Source organism: Ctenocephalides felis, unplaced genomic scaffold (assembly GCF_003426905.1).
Source record: "Ctenocephalides felis isolate EL2017-DRISC unplaced genomic scaffold, ASM342690v1 CF-g0.4_SCAFFOLD_01492, whole genome shotgun sequence".
Lineage (NCBI taxonomy): Eukaryota > Metazoa > Arthropoda > Insecta > Siphonaptera > Pulicidae > Ctenocephalides > Ctenocephalides felis.
The window spans coordinates 18175184-18191018 of record NW_020537646.1 but is presented as its reverse complement, the minus strand read 5'-3'; the positions used below and the strand labels follow the sequence as shown (position 1 = coordinate 18191018).

Sequence of the window (15835 nt, the reverse complement as noted above, 5' to 3'; positions counted from 1 at the left end):
TGCCCATACGCACACACACCCACATACATACATCCGTTTTTTCTTAGGTATGCAAATGTTCAGAAACCTTTGAAACGTAAAGATAAGCAAAACCTTCATTTTCGATTTTTTGCGATTACTATAACTCGACAGTCACACAGTTAATCGCTCGGTCAGTTAATAATACTTAAACATTTTGTTTAAGTTTAATACGTATACTTATAAATTTATAATTACAAATTCATACTTATCTCATTCTTCTTTCAGCATTTAGTAAGTGACAAAAGTATTTAATAATTCAATAAATTCTTTACTAAATTAAGAAATAAATTATTTCAATAATAAATTTAATGAATGTAGTCAATCTTTCTAATTATAAGAATTATATTGGCTAATAAACCGTAACACTATATTATGTGCAGAGAACAAATTACTATTGTATGAGTGTGTAATAAAACCAATGAGTTATGGGGCACTGCTTCAAAATCAAATATTGCAATAATAGAAAGAATGCAAAATAAAATCCTAAGATCAATTCTAAACGCACCCTGGTACGTAACAAACTTTACAATACACAATGGCCTGAAAATGTTAACAGTCCGGCAAACAATACAAGAGCGTGCCTTGATCCATAGAAATAAATTAGAGACCGACCCAAACCCAATAGTTGCTGACATCTAACTACCGCATGACAATAGAAGACTTAAAAGGATATGGCTATTCGATTTTATGTAAACTAAGGAAGATATATCACTGGATTATCTTATATAATATCATAGTTATTTAAATGTCGAGCTTAGCTCACAGAAATTATTTTTATATTTCTGATTGCTGAAATAAAGTGAAATAAAAAAAAAGAAAAAAAATCTTTCTAATTAAACAATTAATTAATTTTTAAGGTGCTTTTTTAGAAAATTTTGCAACTATCACTCGTCTCAACAAATATACAAAAAAAAAAAATAAGAACAAAGCGTTTTAATAGTATTCAACAACGCACAATTGAACAGTCCTATTCTAATAAGCGTAGTCAAAATCATGTTTCCATAAATCATATATCTACAAATCATACATATATCAGTCAAATCAATGTACCTTGACTCCGACAGACTCCCGGCCAGCGGTCCCCTGTCAGCCGTAATCGCCGATGCGAACGTCAGCTCATCTTCCGGAGTCTGGGGCAAACCGGGTCCTGTTTCGGAATCCAGAATATATAAAGTTTCCGCCGCTACATCCGTTAGATAGTGCAAATGTTCCTGGGCGCGGTCCACCCGGAAAAATCGTTCGGCTGTACATGCTGGAAAATAACGTTATAATTTACTAAGATAATGGTTAATTAATATGTCATCAATGCTTGTTGGACAAAATTATTTTGTCACATTTTATATGTAATGATATGTTTTGATGTTATATGTAATCAAATATGTATTCTGTAATTCAAATGTCCCGCCATTATTATTATTGGTAATGGTTTTTCTCTCACCATCTCATATATCCGCCATTTTTATGTTTACGAAAAACTATGTAAAATAAACTCTTCTTGGTTGGCAGCGAAGCATATAACATTAAAACAAACTAGTATAATTTTAAGGAACTGTTTCATTATTTTTACTACTTGTCAATGGTAATACAAATATTATGGTTATTGGTAGATCATTATTTATAATGCAAAATAAAAAGCATGCATACTTATTACCTTTCACTTAAATTAGCAAGCTATATAATTAAATTTTATTACATTTGCTATAATTATTGAATTTATAGACCGATTCTACCGGAAAATAGACCAATGTTATGTTAACGCAGCGATTTTCATATAAAGTGGTATTAAAAACTGTCAAAACGCTATGTAGTTTTATGCATTTTTTATGCAAAAATCTAACCCAGAAAAAGCACGAATAGAATGTCAAAAAATATTATTATAAGTGCATCTTCGTGAAGTGGCATAATAATATATGAGAGAAGTTACTGGCTGTTTTACTAGAAGTTTTATGTGTGAAACTCTTCAAATACATAGAGTTTAGACAGTTTTAGTACCATTTTATATGAAAACGAAACGTAAAACAACATCGGCCTATATTACGAAAGAATCGGCTTCTAAGCCTAAACAAAAAACCATGAAACAGAAAACAACTGAAATATGCTGTTGACTATTAGCAGCAATAACATCTATGAAACTAAGCAATCAATTCTGTAAAAACTGTTTTATTTTCTATTACTTATAGTTTAAAAAATTACATATAGTTTTATTATAAAATATTATAATCTTTATTATGAAAATCAAGACATAATATAGAATATTGTAATAAAATATATTTATTATATAAGTAAAAAAAAGTTAAATCAATTACTTACAATCAACAAAACACCAGTCCGATGATAATTTATAATCATTACTTGAATCTGCTAGAAGTTTATTAATTTGTGTTCGAACTTGTTCTAAATCTGCTACATGACTGACTTCTATCGATCCCATATTGACAGCTGTAATAAAAAAGTACAAAAAATATAAAATATGCCATTCCATACTTTTCAAGAAAATTGATTTGCATTGAAATCATTAATTTATTAATTATTGTAATTGTTATTATTAGGAAAAAAAGTAATAACTATACATAAAATACACAAATCAAACTTTATCAAATAAAATATACACATCAAACTTCACCAAATAAAAGATTGCAAGAATTTACATAAGAATCATTAATTTTTGTGGCTATTAGTATTACTTATTAGGATGTTCTATGAAAGGTTTGTGATACATAAAAATAATTGTTATCCAAATTATTTTTTCAATTGTGTATACTTTCGTTTTATTTTCAAAAATTAATTATTATTACCTGCTTGTTTGAGAAGGTCTTTATCATAATGATGCTGTTCATAATCTGTCATGGTTATTCGATCCAGATTAACGCTGATTGTTCCAACAGCTGTTTGTCTGTACGAATAATAATAATTTTAGGATTAGTAATAAACATCAATACCAAATATGTCATAGGTAATTACAAATCGGCTATAAATCATTATAATGTGTAAGGGCATATGTGAATCGAATGCAGAGGATAATTCAAATATTTGTAGTCAACAGAAACATTGCATAAAAATATACAATTAACATAAATACGTAAAAATCACTTTTAAAAATGATCAGAAAAAAGAAATAGTTAACAAATTGTCAAAGAAAACACTTATTCATTTTAATCCTATGTTACTAAAACATGAATCATTTTCTTATGGTTATAATTTATATAGCTTTTTATTTTGCATACTATAGTACAATAAATGCAACAACAATAGTTGCAATGAAATTATAAGTAAAAAGATAACAAGAAAAGTCGGTACTGATAATGATTAAACAAATTGAAAAATTAAAATATAAAATTATCCCTGTTGTCATTACAATTTAGACATGCCTTTAGATTATGTGTTTTTATCAAGCACATCGTTTTCCAATTGTAGTACTATATTTGATTTTTATTTCTAGTCAAACTTTATTTAAGACTGTTAGTTGTATTTGCTACATGAAAATATAGTTAAAATAAAATATATAGATAAAATTCATGAATTTTGAAGTTATGGAACCATTTATGTCTAAAACAAAGTATTCTGCACCACGGCAAATCCATGGTCAATACGTCTACGTTCGGAAGGAATTAAAGTCTACAAGTTTTAATAGCGACTGCAGATTAATAGAATAATCTAATTCTACTTACTGAACATTTGTTCTACCGGGCCTACGCTTGGCCAACATCAATGCTTTATTCAATAGAGTTAATTGTATAATGGAAGGCATCAATTTACAAGCTTCTCCGTCAACTTGCATCGGAATAGTTTTCGAAGTGACGATGCGCGCACTCCGACACTGCGTTATGCACGTTCCATGTCCTCCGGCTTGGAGCAAAGGCTGAATTTTGACACATTATTATTATACTATCATCATATTATGACATGTCTGCTATTGAAATATTGATTACAATATTACCAGTTGATATGTAGTAAGGCCAACGACTTCTATGAGACCGTCATCAGTCATAGGCTCGTAGGTTCCACCAGATTTGTTCCAAGGATGCGTACCGCCACCATAGCTGGGGGAATAGAATTTTCATATATTTGAATTGTTTAACAGATTGCTTTAATTTGAAATATGGCACAATTTCAATGCAATCACTATATTTAAAAAAAATTGAAATAAAATTGAATTGAAAAGTTTATAATAGAATTTATATTCATTCCAAGCTCAGTTGCAAGAACCGATGGTAGTACTAGTTTCCATGTTTAGTATATCATAAATGCCATCTAATTATATGTACTGCATAAGTCTTACCAGTTAAATATAAATTCAAATACAAAAAGTAAACAATGTTGTTTTGTTTTTTTTTTCAAAAATAAAATTGGTAACTTGAACAAAACTGAAAATGTCATTGTTGCAGGAAAGATACAAGTGAAAATTTGTCTATTTCTCCAATTTCAATCTCAAAAATTATATTCTAATCCACCTTACAAATTTTTAATTTAAAAAATAGAATTTTATGCACTCTATACTCCTTTAGTTTGTTTATTATTCTTACCTTGGTATATTTAGAAATACAATTGCATGCACTTTATGCTCCTTAAGTTTCGGCGTCATATCTTTCCCATCACATTCTAAAGTGACAAACTCTGCAAGTCCCTTCCACTTTCTCCGAAGCAAATCTTTTCCACCAGCTTGACCATAAAACATTTTATTTCGTAACCTAGAGTTGAATTTTTCTGGTCTGGCCTCTGAAAATGAACAATAATTTAAAAGTAAAATTTATATTTTGAAGAGAATAAAGTTTAAATGCCATCGATACCAAACTTATTTATATTTAAGTAAAGCAATACTTAAATGAAAAAAATTTCATTGATGAAAAGTTTTCTAATTATTATAAGATTATTTTATTTTAAACCTTACATTATTGGAATTTAATTAATTTTAATTCTTACCTGGATTGTACCTACTTTAGTTTAATTACATTAATGCACCTTCTCTTTAACAATAAGGGCCACATCTGGGCGGGGTATACATCTTATCTTTCTTATCTTATTTAAAAAAATTAGATGTCATATTTAGACAGTTGTAATTATTGAAAATCAATGAAACTGACAATTTCGGTTAAATTTTTTTTTTTTTTTTAATTTTTATTTTCAATAGCAATCAGAATACATGACTATTCTATGAGCTATTTGGCTTATGTCATTCACTCACACACATACACACACACTTGCAAACACACATATAAATTTATCGGATCAATATTACAATCATATTTAGAGAATCGGTTAAAATGAAATATAAATTAGGTCATTGATGCAATATTCTAGCACATTTCACCAACACAAGTTAAGTACATATAAATAAGTTTTTGGGGCAATAGCTTTTCGTTTTTTTTTAATTTAGCTGTTATTACGGAATTTGATATAATGATTTCATGTACTAGTGTATAAATAAATTAATAATAATTTATCGCTGGGTGAAATAAATTCACAAACAACAATTAAATGTCTTTAAACTAGCTTCCCACACATACCACAAACAAAACTCCTTTATACTTCGAGAAAATTATTATCTATTGATTGGATGAAACTATTACTACCCACTATGGTTAAATTTACTCTCATACGCATATGATATTCTTGATAATGCATTATATTACCTCTTGCTTCATGGAATTCTAAGGCAATGTGGGCGTCCACTCCGAGTGAAAAATAATTATTGACGACGTTCAAGGGAAGATTTTCTTTGCCTTCTTCGTTCGCTTCTGCGGAAGTATTTGGAACGACTTTTAGCTGCCATCGATCGAGGAGAACTGTATCGCTTTCTCCAATGTTTGCCAAAATTTTGCTGATTGGTTCATCAGTGTACCCCTGAGGAAGAAATAATTTATAATCACCGGAAAATATTGCCTAATCATAGTAAATTCTGAATAATTATTATCTGATATATAAGTATATATTAGCTTTATCATATTAGTAGGAATAAAATTAAAAACCGAAATCATTTTTGATATTTAAAATAAAAAATGTTTTGAAATTTAAAAAATATATGAAAATTTTAAATAAAAAAAAGACTTTCTCAAAAACTGATCGTTTCTTCACATTGTCAACACATGCAAAATGTGTTTTAAATTATTTCCATAAAAAACTAATCACTACGTCTCCCTACCATTACAAATCAAATGTTTTTTGAAGTATTCAATTCGGATGTTCGCTCTTTGTAAAATGTTTGTGAACTTTTATAACGTAAAGATATGCAAATATTTGCATTTTCGATTTTTTTGCGATTACTAAAACTTACTTAAGGAAAGTTAATTATGGAAATTATACGTCGCATTGAAATTGATGTATTAAAGAGCACTTATCTAAATTGTAAGCAGGCAGATATATAATTTATATTAAATATAATTTCAACCGTTTTACGCAATAAAATTGAAGTCTAAATATAAATATTGTTATCCCTGTTTTCTATGACTATTATATTGATCCGTGTCACGTATTGCAACAGCTTAGGATTATATGGATCTAATTATTTCGAACAAATCATTGTGTTTAGCCGTCGGCATTATTGTTATATGAATCCTCCGTTAATTTTGCGTCATAAGCGTAAACTGATGCGCAACTAGTTATGACGCATTCATTACCTGAAATGCAATTAACGGCAGTCGGGTATCTGACGCGATGCTAAATTATTGCGCAATCGAGGATAGGTATTAGGAGGTCTTGCATCCTATTATTATGCATATAGAGATTGTTGTTTCATGAGTTAATATATGCTAAGTTTAACAGTTATTCGCTTTAGATGTAGGTCTTTTTAATGAAAATTGACCCAGGGACAATGGAACAACGAAATATGGAAGTCGCGTTTAATAATTTTATGTTTTTTTAACTTTCCCAAGAAAAAGTTTATATTTTTATCAAAAACTCAGAACTAGTATCAGTATCAAGTAAGGTCTGTCGGTTTTCAAAAACCGGTTTTAAAAACCGTTTTTTTGGCGAAAATTATGGAGTTCGAAAACCGGTTTTTTAGTGAAAAAAGTCGGTTTTTACTGTATAAGTGGAAAATGACAAATATAGCCAAATATACTAGATAGATGAAAGCGTTTTGATTCTTGAAATCATATCGTTTCAATAGCATTTGATATCTTATCAGTCAGCAATGGTTCCCAGAAAGGTTTTGTATATAATAATTTAGATTTTTATACCATTCTTGAAGAATTAACTTTCTCTACTGAAACTTAAAAAAGAGTTTTAAACCATTATAGGCCACAAATTAAAGAACAAAAAACTTAGAATTATTATATCAGGCTTTGAAAACAATTAGGCATAATTTGGTCGCAAGTATGAGAGTGTTTTCTATTCCAGGAAATTTTGTGTGTAAACAAAGGACACGTTTAAGTAGCAATTCGATAGACGTTCTCAATTTTATTAAATCATATTTTATTAAACAAAAAACAATTAGAATGTTTAAAATTAGTTAATTTAAATTGCTCGGAACAAAAATAAAAGTTTAGATTAATTGTTTTTGAAACTAAAATTGATATTAACAAGTATGTATCAACATGTATCTAATATTTTTTTGTTCTTTTTTTTTTTAATTTATTATAAATGTTTTTTTTATTTAAAAATGTATTATTTTTATTATTCGAAAACTTTCCTTTCACTATCATAAAAATATTTTCATTCTCATATGTGAAAATGATGCATGATTAACGAATAATTATTTCCAAAGTTATTTAATCAAAATATTATTATTACTAAAAACTATTATTTTTTAATATATTTATATTAAAATTAAAATAATTTTGTTTACTATCTATAAAATTAAACAATAAAAAAATTCAGTCAAATACTATTTTAAATTACACTAAATTTGCGGATAAATTACAGAATATTCGAACAAAAATTTATTTTCTATATAAAATTCGAAAACCGGTTATAACCGGTTTTTTAGTAAAATTAAAATTCGAAAACCGGTTTTCTGAAATGTCGGTTTTTGTATAAACCATAGTATCAAGGCCAGATAAAATTCTTTCTCGAAAATGTTGTTAGCTCCCGTATCATTAGGGTAGAAAACCATGTACATATATATATATATATATATATATATATATATATATATATATATTGTATCATATCCCACATAATGAAATAACAAATTACAAACTAACTAAAAAAATACTGTTTTTTTTATAAATTCATTGAAAATAAAAAATTAACAAGATTGCAAATACAAAAATGTATACAGAGTAGGTTCTGTATTTTGACTCATATAAATCAGGATAAAATTTTAATCATATTGGAGATTTCACATTAAACATTGATTCTTCTAATTAGCGAAACAATAAATTTCTTGTGCAACGTTCGATTTTCAGCAAAAATACATTTATATCTCTTTACCCGGAAATTTAACCCACTAATATAAATCTATCGATTACGAATTTAGTTAGTAACAAAGTATATTTTACTCACCCCGCCCCAGCCAAGTGCTCTGGCCAAGTCGTTTCCGGTACCCAGGGGTAGAACGCCGACTGCCGGAGGCGGCACAACGCCGATTTGGTCGAGGACCGACAGCACCCAACCGACAGTGCCGTCTCCACCGCAAGCTAGCACCCGCAAATTTGGCACTTTGCGAAATAATTCTAATCTGAAATAGAAAGATGGAAATTAAAATAAATATATGAATGTGAATATATATCACATATATATATATATCATATATCAGTAATATATTATAGTAATATATCAGTGGTTAAGTAGTATAATTTAGTACTGGTATGGTGTACTGGAAGAATCATAAATTTATTAAAAGTTTATTTTAAACCTATATATTTTTGCTATAGCCTGTATGTTTAATTATGGTTAAATTAATATATCTTCATCGTGTAGGGTGATGATTTCCAAACTGGTACAGATGACCACCAAGGGTGCATGACAACTTTCAAGGGGTTTACGAAACAAAAATGTGTGTCCATGGTAGTGCTTCATAATACACCAAAAATTGGATTAAATTCAGTTCACAAATGTAGAAAATTTAAATAGTGGCTCCATAGCAAAGGACGCTAAAGCTCAAGGGGTCCACATGTGCATTGACATTTAAAAAATTTGAGACAAAAACATGTTTGGGAACCTATATGTTGGAGGAAATAGGAGATTTTTATAAAAGGGTAAGTACTGAGAGGCGTTTTTCAATAGGCTATTATAAGATAATAAAATATTTATTTGTCTCCATTGAACACATATACCTCTGCATCATGCAATCACAACTGTCCGCAGGCCCACACAATGTACGAAAGTGTGCAGCTGCATCATTTTGAGGTAATATATAATTGTAGTATCATAAAATTGCGGTTTACGTTATTATTATCGACTAATTTTGAATTTTATGTATTTTATTACCTTTCAATATTATCAATCTTTGATAATGTGTATTTTTGTGATTACTGATCTGTTTAAATTTTTAATTAAGGTAAAAAGCTTCACACCTGGAGCTGTAGTAGTAACATGCAAAAATCTAATTGTCTGATATGTAATGGAATGTATAATTTAATCTTACAATTGTAAGATATAGGCAAATGTAAATTATGCAGAAGTCACTACATATTTTATTATTATTATGAGTATAATTGTAGTTTACATTGATCTGTAATAAGAATTTCTTTTTTCTTAAGTTTATATTCATTTATGAAAAGAATTACTTAGAAACAAGTCAATTTTCATGAATGTAAGTAAATAATGAATTAGTAAAATATTATTGTCGTTTTTCATCGTTACTAGAAAGGTAGATGCTACAACTAGTCTCAAACACGGGGTATGTTGTAATACCGCACTTTTATAAAAAAAATATTATTTTCGAAATAAAGAACAATAGTTATGAACTTATTTTTACTTGATTTGATAGAGCAATAGTTAAATTTTTATTTTTAATCTCAAGATATCAATTTAAAAATAGATAAAATTGAACTATAATAATATAATTGCAATTAATTTATAGAAAAAAAATTTATTTGATATTAATTAAAAATATTTATATCCTAATCGCTGAAGCGTAGCCGAGAAATACAGTACTCTTATATAATTGTCTATTTTTACGCTGAAGCTAATAATATATATATCAGAAGCACATGTATCGCAAGTAATAATTACTTTCTGAAGAGAAAACAATATGTCCTAATGACGACATGAAATTACTACCGTATCATATTGCAGTGAAAACAAGATTAATGATACCTTCGGCAAAGTTATGATAACAGATAATATTTATAACCTTGCGGTGATTTTAATTCAGAAACTTTATTATAGTAGCTAACGTTGAAATTAATAGCAATAGGGAAATGGTTTACAGCTAACTGGCAGTTTAGAACATCAGCACGGTTTATGACTTTATTGAGTATATATTATTTCGATTATTGGTAGTAATAACTTTATATAGTTCACTGTTATTTATGAACAGAAGTTTCCTTGCAATAAATATCGAGGAAAATGTTAATAGCGGTACAAAATGCGGTATTGTTAGTAATAGGAGCGCCTGCAAGGAAACCGACACAGAATATTAGGTTACTTGGATTTTGATACAAGTTTATGGATAGAATAATCACAATAAATTGTACAAACTAGTAGCAGATGGTTCGTTTTAAAATGCTTATACACAGTTTGTAATACAAATCCAGATTAAACAACGACGAAATGCGAGTACATTCAGACAATTACAAAAGCTGCCCGGAGGATCATCCAAACCCACTTGCTAGAGAATTACGCCAGAATGCATTTTCAAAAAGAAATTATTCACTATTTGTATATTTGATGATACGCTTGACTTTTCAGCATGTTCAGAATAATATATAGATGCACGAATTGTTGAAAATAATCGATTTATTTGTAATATTTATTATGGACAATCTTACACTTAAACATTTTATTAATTTTTTCTACATGTCAGTTTCTTTATAACATTTTCTTACTCTAGTTCCACAAAATTCAACTAACTGAAAGACGTGCTCTTTATTAGGATATGCAAACATTCCAAAACATCATTTTATTCTTCGTCCTGATTCAACATTTTTACCTACTCTAGGTCTAATAGATATAAATCTTGCAGCGTCCACAAAATTGAGCATAAAACTATTTTTATTCCTTTTTTACTACGGTTTCCTTGGTAGATATACTGCAATTATTCCTTATATCCAAAATGCGCATTTTCTATTCACATTACCAATAATCCAAGATATTTGTCTGCATTGGCATTTAAAACTTTAGAGGCAACTCGATGTTGTTTTGGCATCGTTTCAGATAATTAAAACACTTCAAATTTCCTTCTCAATGTCAACACTGAATTATTGTCAATATTAGAAGAATATATTTAGATGATGTATTTCTGGAATCTATAAGAATCTGTCCTAAATAATAATTAGATATAAGAAAACAAATGATATTAATATTATCTGGGTAAACAGGTATCAGCCAAGAAAAACAAACAGCTTTATTGAGAACACATTGAAATATTAATCCACTTCCTATCTCTATTTTTATTAAAATAATAAATTATATTAATACCATTACGATTATCTTAGAAGAAACTTGTCTTTTTATGTTTCTAATTAGCAAAAAAGAGTTACATTTATATACTATAATAATGAAAATGCACCAAGCGAGCGAAATACGTTAAACGTTATCGTGTTTGAAGTTTTTATTTTTTTTTTTACTCAAAAATTTTTAATAACAAAATTATTAAGTATTTCACCGCTAGACAATCTTGACTAAATAAGCCAATTTTTTATGAAACTCGCCAACACATTTTAGTACTTTTTTTTAAGGAGAGTCTCTCAAAGTTTAAAAAATTGTAAACTTAAAGTTCAACAAGTCATAATTCTTGAAAAGTGTATGTGATTGTGGTATTTTTTACTGTAGTCCTAGAAATGATATTTACGATTATGGTCCCAGTGATAATTTCACCAAAGCTGTAGGTTGCAATTAAAAACTCATAATTTATAAAGAACTTGAGATATTTTTCCTTTCTAATTTTTTTCAGGACAATAAAGTTCTGAGCTTGAGGTCAAGTTCTGGGACAATCTGCTTAATTGAATTCCAGTGTATTTTTGAACAGGAAATCGTTTATGCAGTTACTCAAGATTGTACATAAATCATTCATAATATCAAAGTTCTTTCTCAAAATGACATATATATATATATATATATATATATATATATATATATATATCACGATCTCATAAAAAGTAAAAACGAACTCTTCTACTTCCAGTAATGGAAAAGTATTTTAATAAATTTAAGTACCATACTGGTTTATTCACAAGAAATGTTTCTTACCCCATTTTAGGGCCTCCTTGGGTAAGATCGAATACTTGTCTGGGATTCAAAAGCCATTGGAACTTCTGCAGAAGTTTTCCGCCCTGGTTGCCTCCACTTCTCGGGTTGATAAACACGAGGACCGGCGTCACCGTAGTCGATGGTATCGGTTTTATAACGAAAGTTTTAGGTTCCTTCTCTGTTTTATCCTGAAAGTCCATAATATTAACATTATTCATATTATCAATAAATAAATCATGCAAACGTATGAAGATCCTGTCGTAAATATGAACAAATATGTTTTTTATGATATCGACACATGAAATATATGTTCTAATAATGCAAGTTTTTTATGCATTATTTTTTTCTAATTAAACTACATACTCTAATATGTACGCCGATACTTTTACAGTAATGCCGAGCAGAGTTATTTTTGCTTAAAAGTATATTTTTAAATATGAGTAGAAATCACTACTGCCTAATATCAGGTTGTCCAAAACTAGACTTTAATGACTACTATGTGCTTAAAATCAAGCTAACCAAAATAATCATTTCATCCTGCGCATTATAATATCAGATTATTTTTCTTAGTTGTAAGAGGTTAACAATCTTCAATTTTGTAGACTGCTTGTTAATATAATATGTGTTATGCAATTAATACATAATATGTATAAAACATATAGGTATTACGATTTCGAAATAAGGTCAAAACAGTCGTAAGAATATCTAATAAAACAAATCCAAGACAAATTGAAGTAAAGCAGATAATAAATGTAGAAATCAAACATTCTAGACGAGATGTTGTTATACATTAGACTACTAAAATATGAATGCACTTATTCTATTTTCTGCACGATAATAAAATAGAAATAATTTATGCTGTTGAAGACTGTATGATATATCTGAGCACTTAAACAGAAAACGTAAATTAAATTCTGAGTCTACTACAAATGCAATTTATTTGGTAGTGTTCACCGCAGAGTGCTTGCTAGAAGGTCGAGTATATTATCAATTTAATGTGGAGTGGAGGGATTATAAATTTTGGAAAAATGTAAAGAAAATTTAAATAATAATAGGATGGAATTTAGAACTTTTGCGTGCCCTCACAAGGCACATACAAACATAGTTGTAGAATTGGTGCTGACAACTAAGGCTGTGTGGAACGCCATATACACACTTTCGTTATCGAAGAGTAAATAGACTTGAAATTTTTGGAAAGAAGAAAAACTATTGGAACTAATTAGAAGGAACGTATAATTAACTCTAGATCCTCCCCCCATAAAGTAGTGCCTAACGTAAAGTTTCCGGCGGAACAAAAGTCAAGAGATAAAAAGAGAGTCCGTATTATTTTCAGACGTTATTGAGCCAGTCATACCCGGACAATATACCTAGCCTGGTATGCCTAAATGTATTTCCTTCACTACACAAAAAATACGTTATCCAAGGAATCGGTAAAAAAACACGCATTATGCGAGAAAGCGTATTATGCATAAAAGAGACAAAATGATTTCAAATGCAGAGACAGATGTGCAGTGAGGTACTTTTTGAGAGATAGTATTAGACACCAGCGTCTTAACGGGGTTTTACTGCATAATTTATGTATCATGCGTAATTTATGTGTAAATTTCATATTTATCTTGTTTTATATAATGCGTTAATAAGAAGATCGATACAAAGTGCGCAAAAGATTCTCCATTCGGTAACAATTAGTGCTCTTATCGTTAACCCTCATAATCACAAGTTGTTACGTCGTAACCACAAGGTTAAACCCGAACATACTATTTGATTATAGCGACCCTAATCACTTACGTATCAGGTATTTTTCCTCAAAGTAATACCTATCAGGTGTTTTTCCTCTTGTTACGCAATCGGAAGTGGTTCCGGTTTAAATAAATTACATTATTATGTCCATTTCGATGTTAATTAAATTTGGGATTAGGAGATTCACATAATCTTTTACTAGACTTAAATATTTATGAATACTTTGACCGGTGGTAGAACGTCAGGTAAATTGAACTTCAATTTGAACCAAGTGTAAAAGATTTCTAGTTTGCACAGGTATACGCGAAGGCACTATTTTCAATTAAAACCATGTTTATTTTTTCATTAATATTGTGATAATAATTTAGATCTAAATTCATTCTTTAACTTATGTTGTTACCAATTAAGTAATAAATTTAAATATTCACTGAATAATATTACTAAATAAATAAACTCTAGTCCCAAAAAGCACAAAATGCAAATAAAACGGGAATGGGGTCGGGTTAATATGGTTTCACCAAAATTGCCGTAAAAATTCGTTTGATTTTACACATTTTTCCATCAAATTTAGTCAGATTCCAATATTCTCTATGTCACCTCTTTTTATTTAGTGCAGTTACGGTATACCCGCATATGCAGTTAAAATGCAATTATAAAATCACATGAAAACCCACCTCGACATGAATCTATTTCATCTGACCCAATCTACACATATGCGTTTTGAATTTTGACACGGGTTGCAAACCAAGAACGGACAACAACATTTTCCTACGACAAACATATCAGGGAAACTGGTAATATGGGATTATGGGTTAGAAGAATACAGAATTATGTGGGGCCAAAACAAGGTCACACGAAAAAGGATTTCGATTGAAGATTTTATTAAACGGAAAATCCAGGATTGTGCTCTTAGATTCTACGCTCGTTGTAAACAACATTTATGTCTGCATGAGGACGACTCGTGGTAATAATAATGTAATATTTAAAATGGGATTGCGTAGAGAATGTGTCTCTATTGTGATTGTTGGCACTCACATAACTTTTTACTACGATTGTTATTGTGAGGATAAATGCGTAAATAGATATGGAAAAATTTCAGTCGAGATGAAAATAATAATTTCAGTAAATAACTTCAGCAATCATAAATTATTGTCCGACTTGTCTAGAACAATGCGTAAATTCAAAGATATTTTATTTTGATTGGCAATGATAAATTATTCGAACGCTGATATATATATATATACACCTAAGTCTGTTTTTACACGGTCTTTTTGTACACGGTTTTGAAATAACACGGTTTGAAATTTGAATATTTTTAATTTTTTTACACGATTTTATTCCATTTAGCACGATTTGAAATTTTATGTACTTAAATTTTTTTTGTCAAATTTAATTTTTGCGAAGTATGTTCATATCACAAAAAAGTATTTACGAAGGAAAAAAGTCTGAAACCATCGATAGTATCGATAGTTTGCGAATACCAGCTTAAAGATTTAAGTGAATTCCCCTTTAGCGCGTACAAACAATTTTTACTGGTCAAAGCAAATGTGAAAAGCACTAAGCATTATATATTTGATTTAATAAAATAAACATGAATTCTTGTTCTTAAAAATTCTTGTATTTCACTCATTTTAATAGGTTTTAGAGATTAGGAACAAATCACCCATTTTTGTATAAGATCAATGTCTTTTTTTACACGGTTTCTTCTGGAACCAATCTCCGTGTAAAAACGGACTTAGGTGTATATATATATATATATATATATATATATATAATGTCT

At 29.0% G+C, this 15835-nt stretch overlaps 1 protein-coding gene across 1 annotated transcript in view; it reads right to left on the bottom strand.

Annotated features, from left to right (window-relative positions):
* The window catches only part of LOC113370953 (eye-specific diacylglycerol kinase-like), a 53007-nt gene that overhangs the window by 6612 nt on the left and 30560 nt on the right, over nt 1-15835 (bottom strand). The window contains exons 6-14 of the mRNA XM_026611619.1: nt 12316-12503; nt 8464-8638; nt 5652-5862; nt 4545-4737; nt 3959-4061; nt 3690-3880; nt 2817-2914; nt 2332-2460; nt 1072-1273 (exon numbers count right to left, since the gene is read on the bottom strand). Of these exons, the coding sequence (XP_026467404.1) occupies nt 1072-1273; nt 2332-2460; nt 2817-2914; nt 3690-3880; nt 3959-4061; nt 4545-4737; nt 5652-5862; nt 8464-8638; nt 12316-12503 (1490 nt within the window). The remainder of the gene's footprint in view (nt 1-1071; nt 1274-2331; nt 2461-2816; nt 2915-3689; nt 3881-3958; nt 4062-4544; nt 4738-5651; nt 5863-8463; nt 8639-12315; nt 12504-15835) is intronic.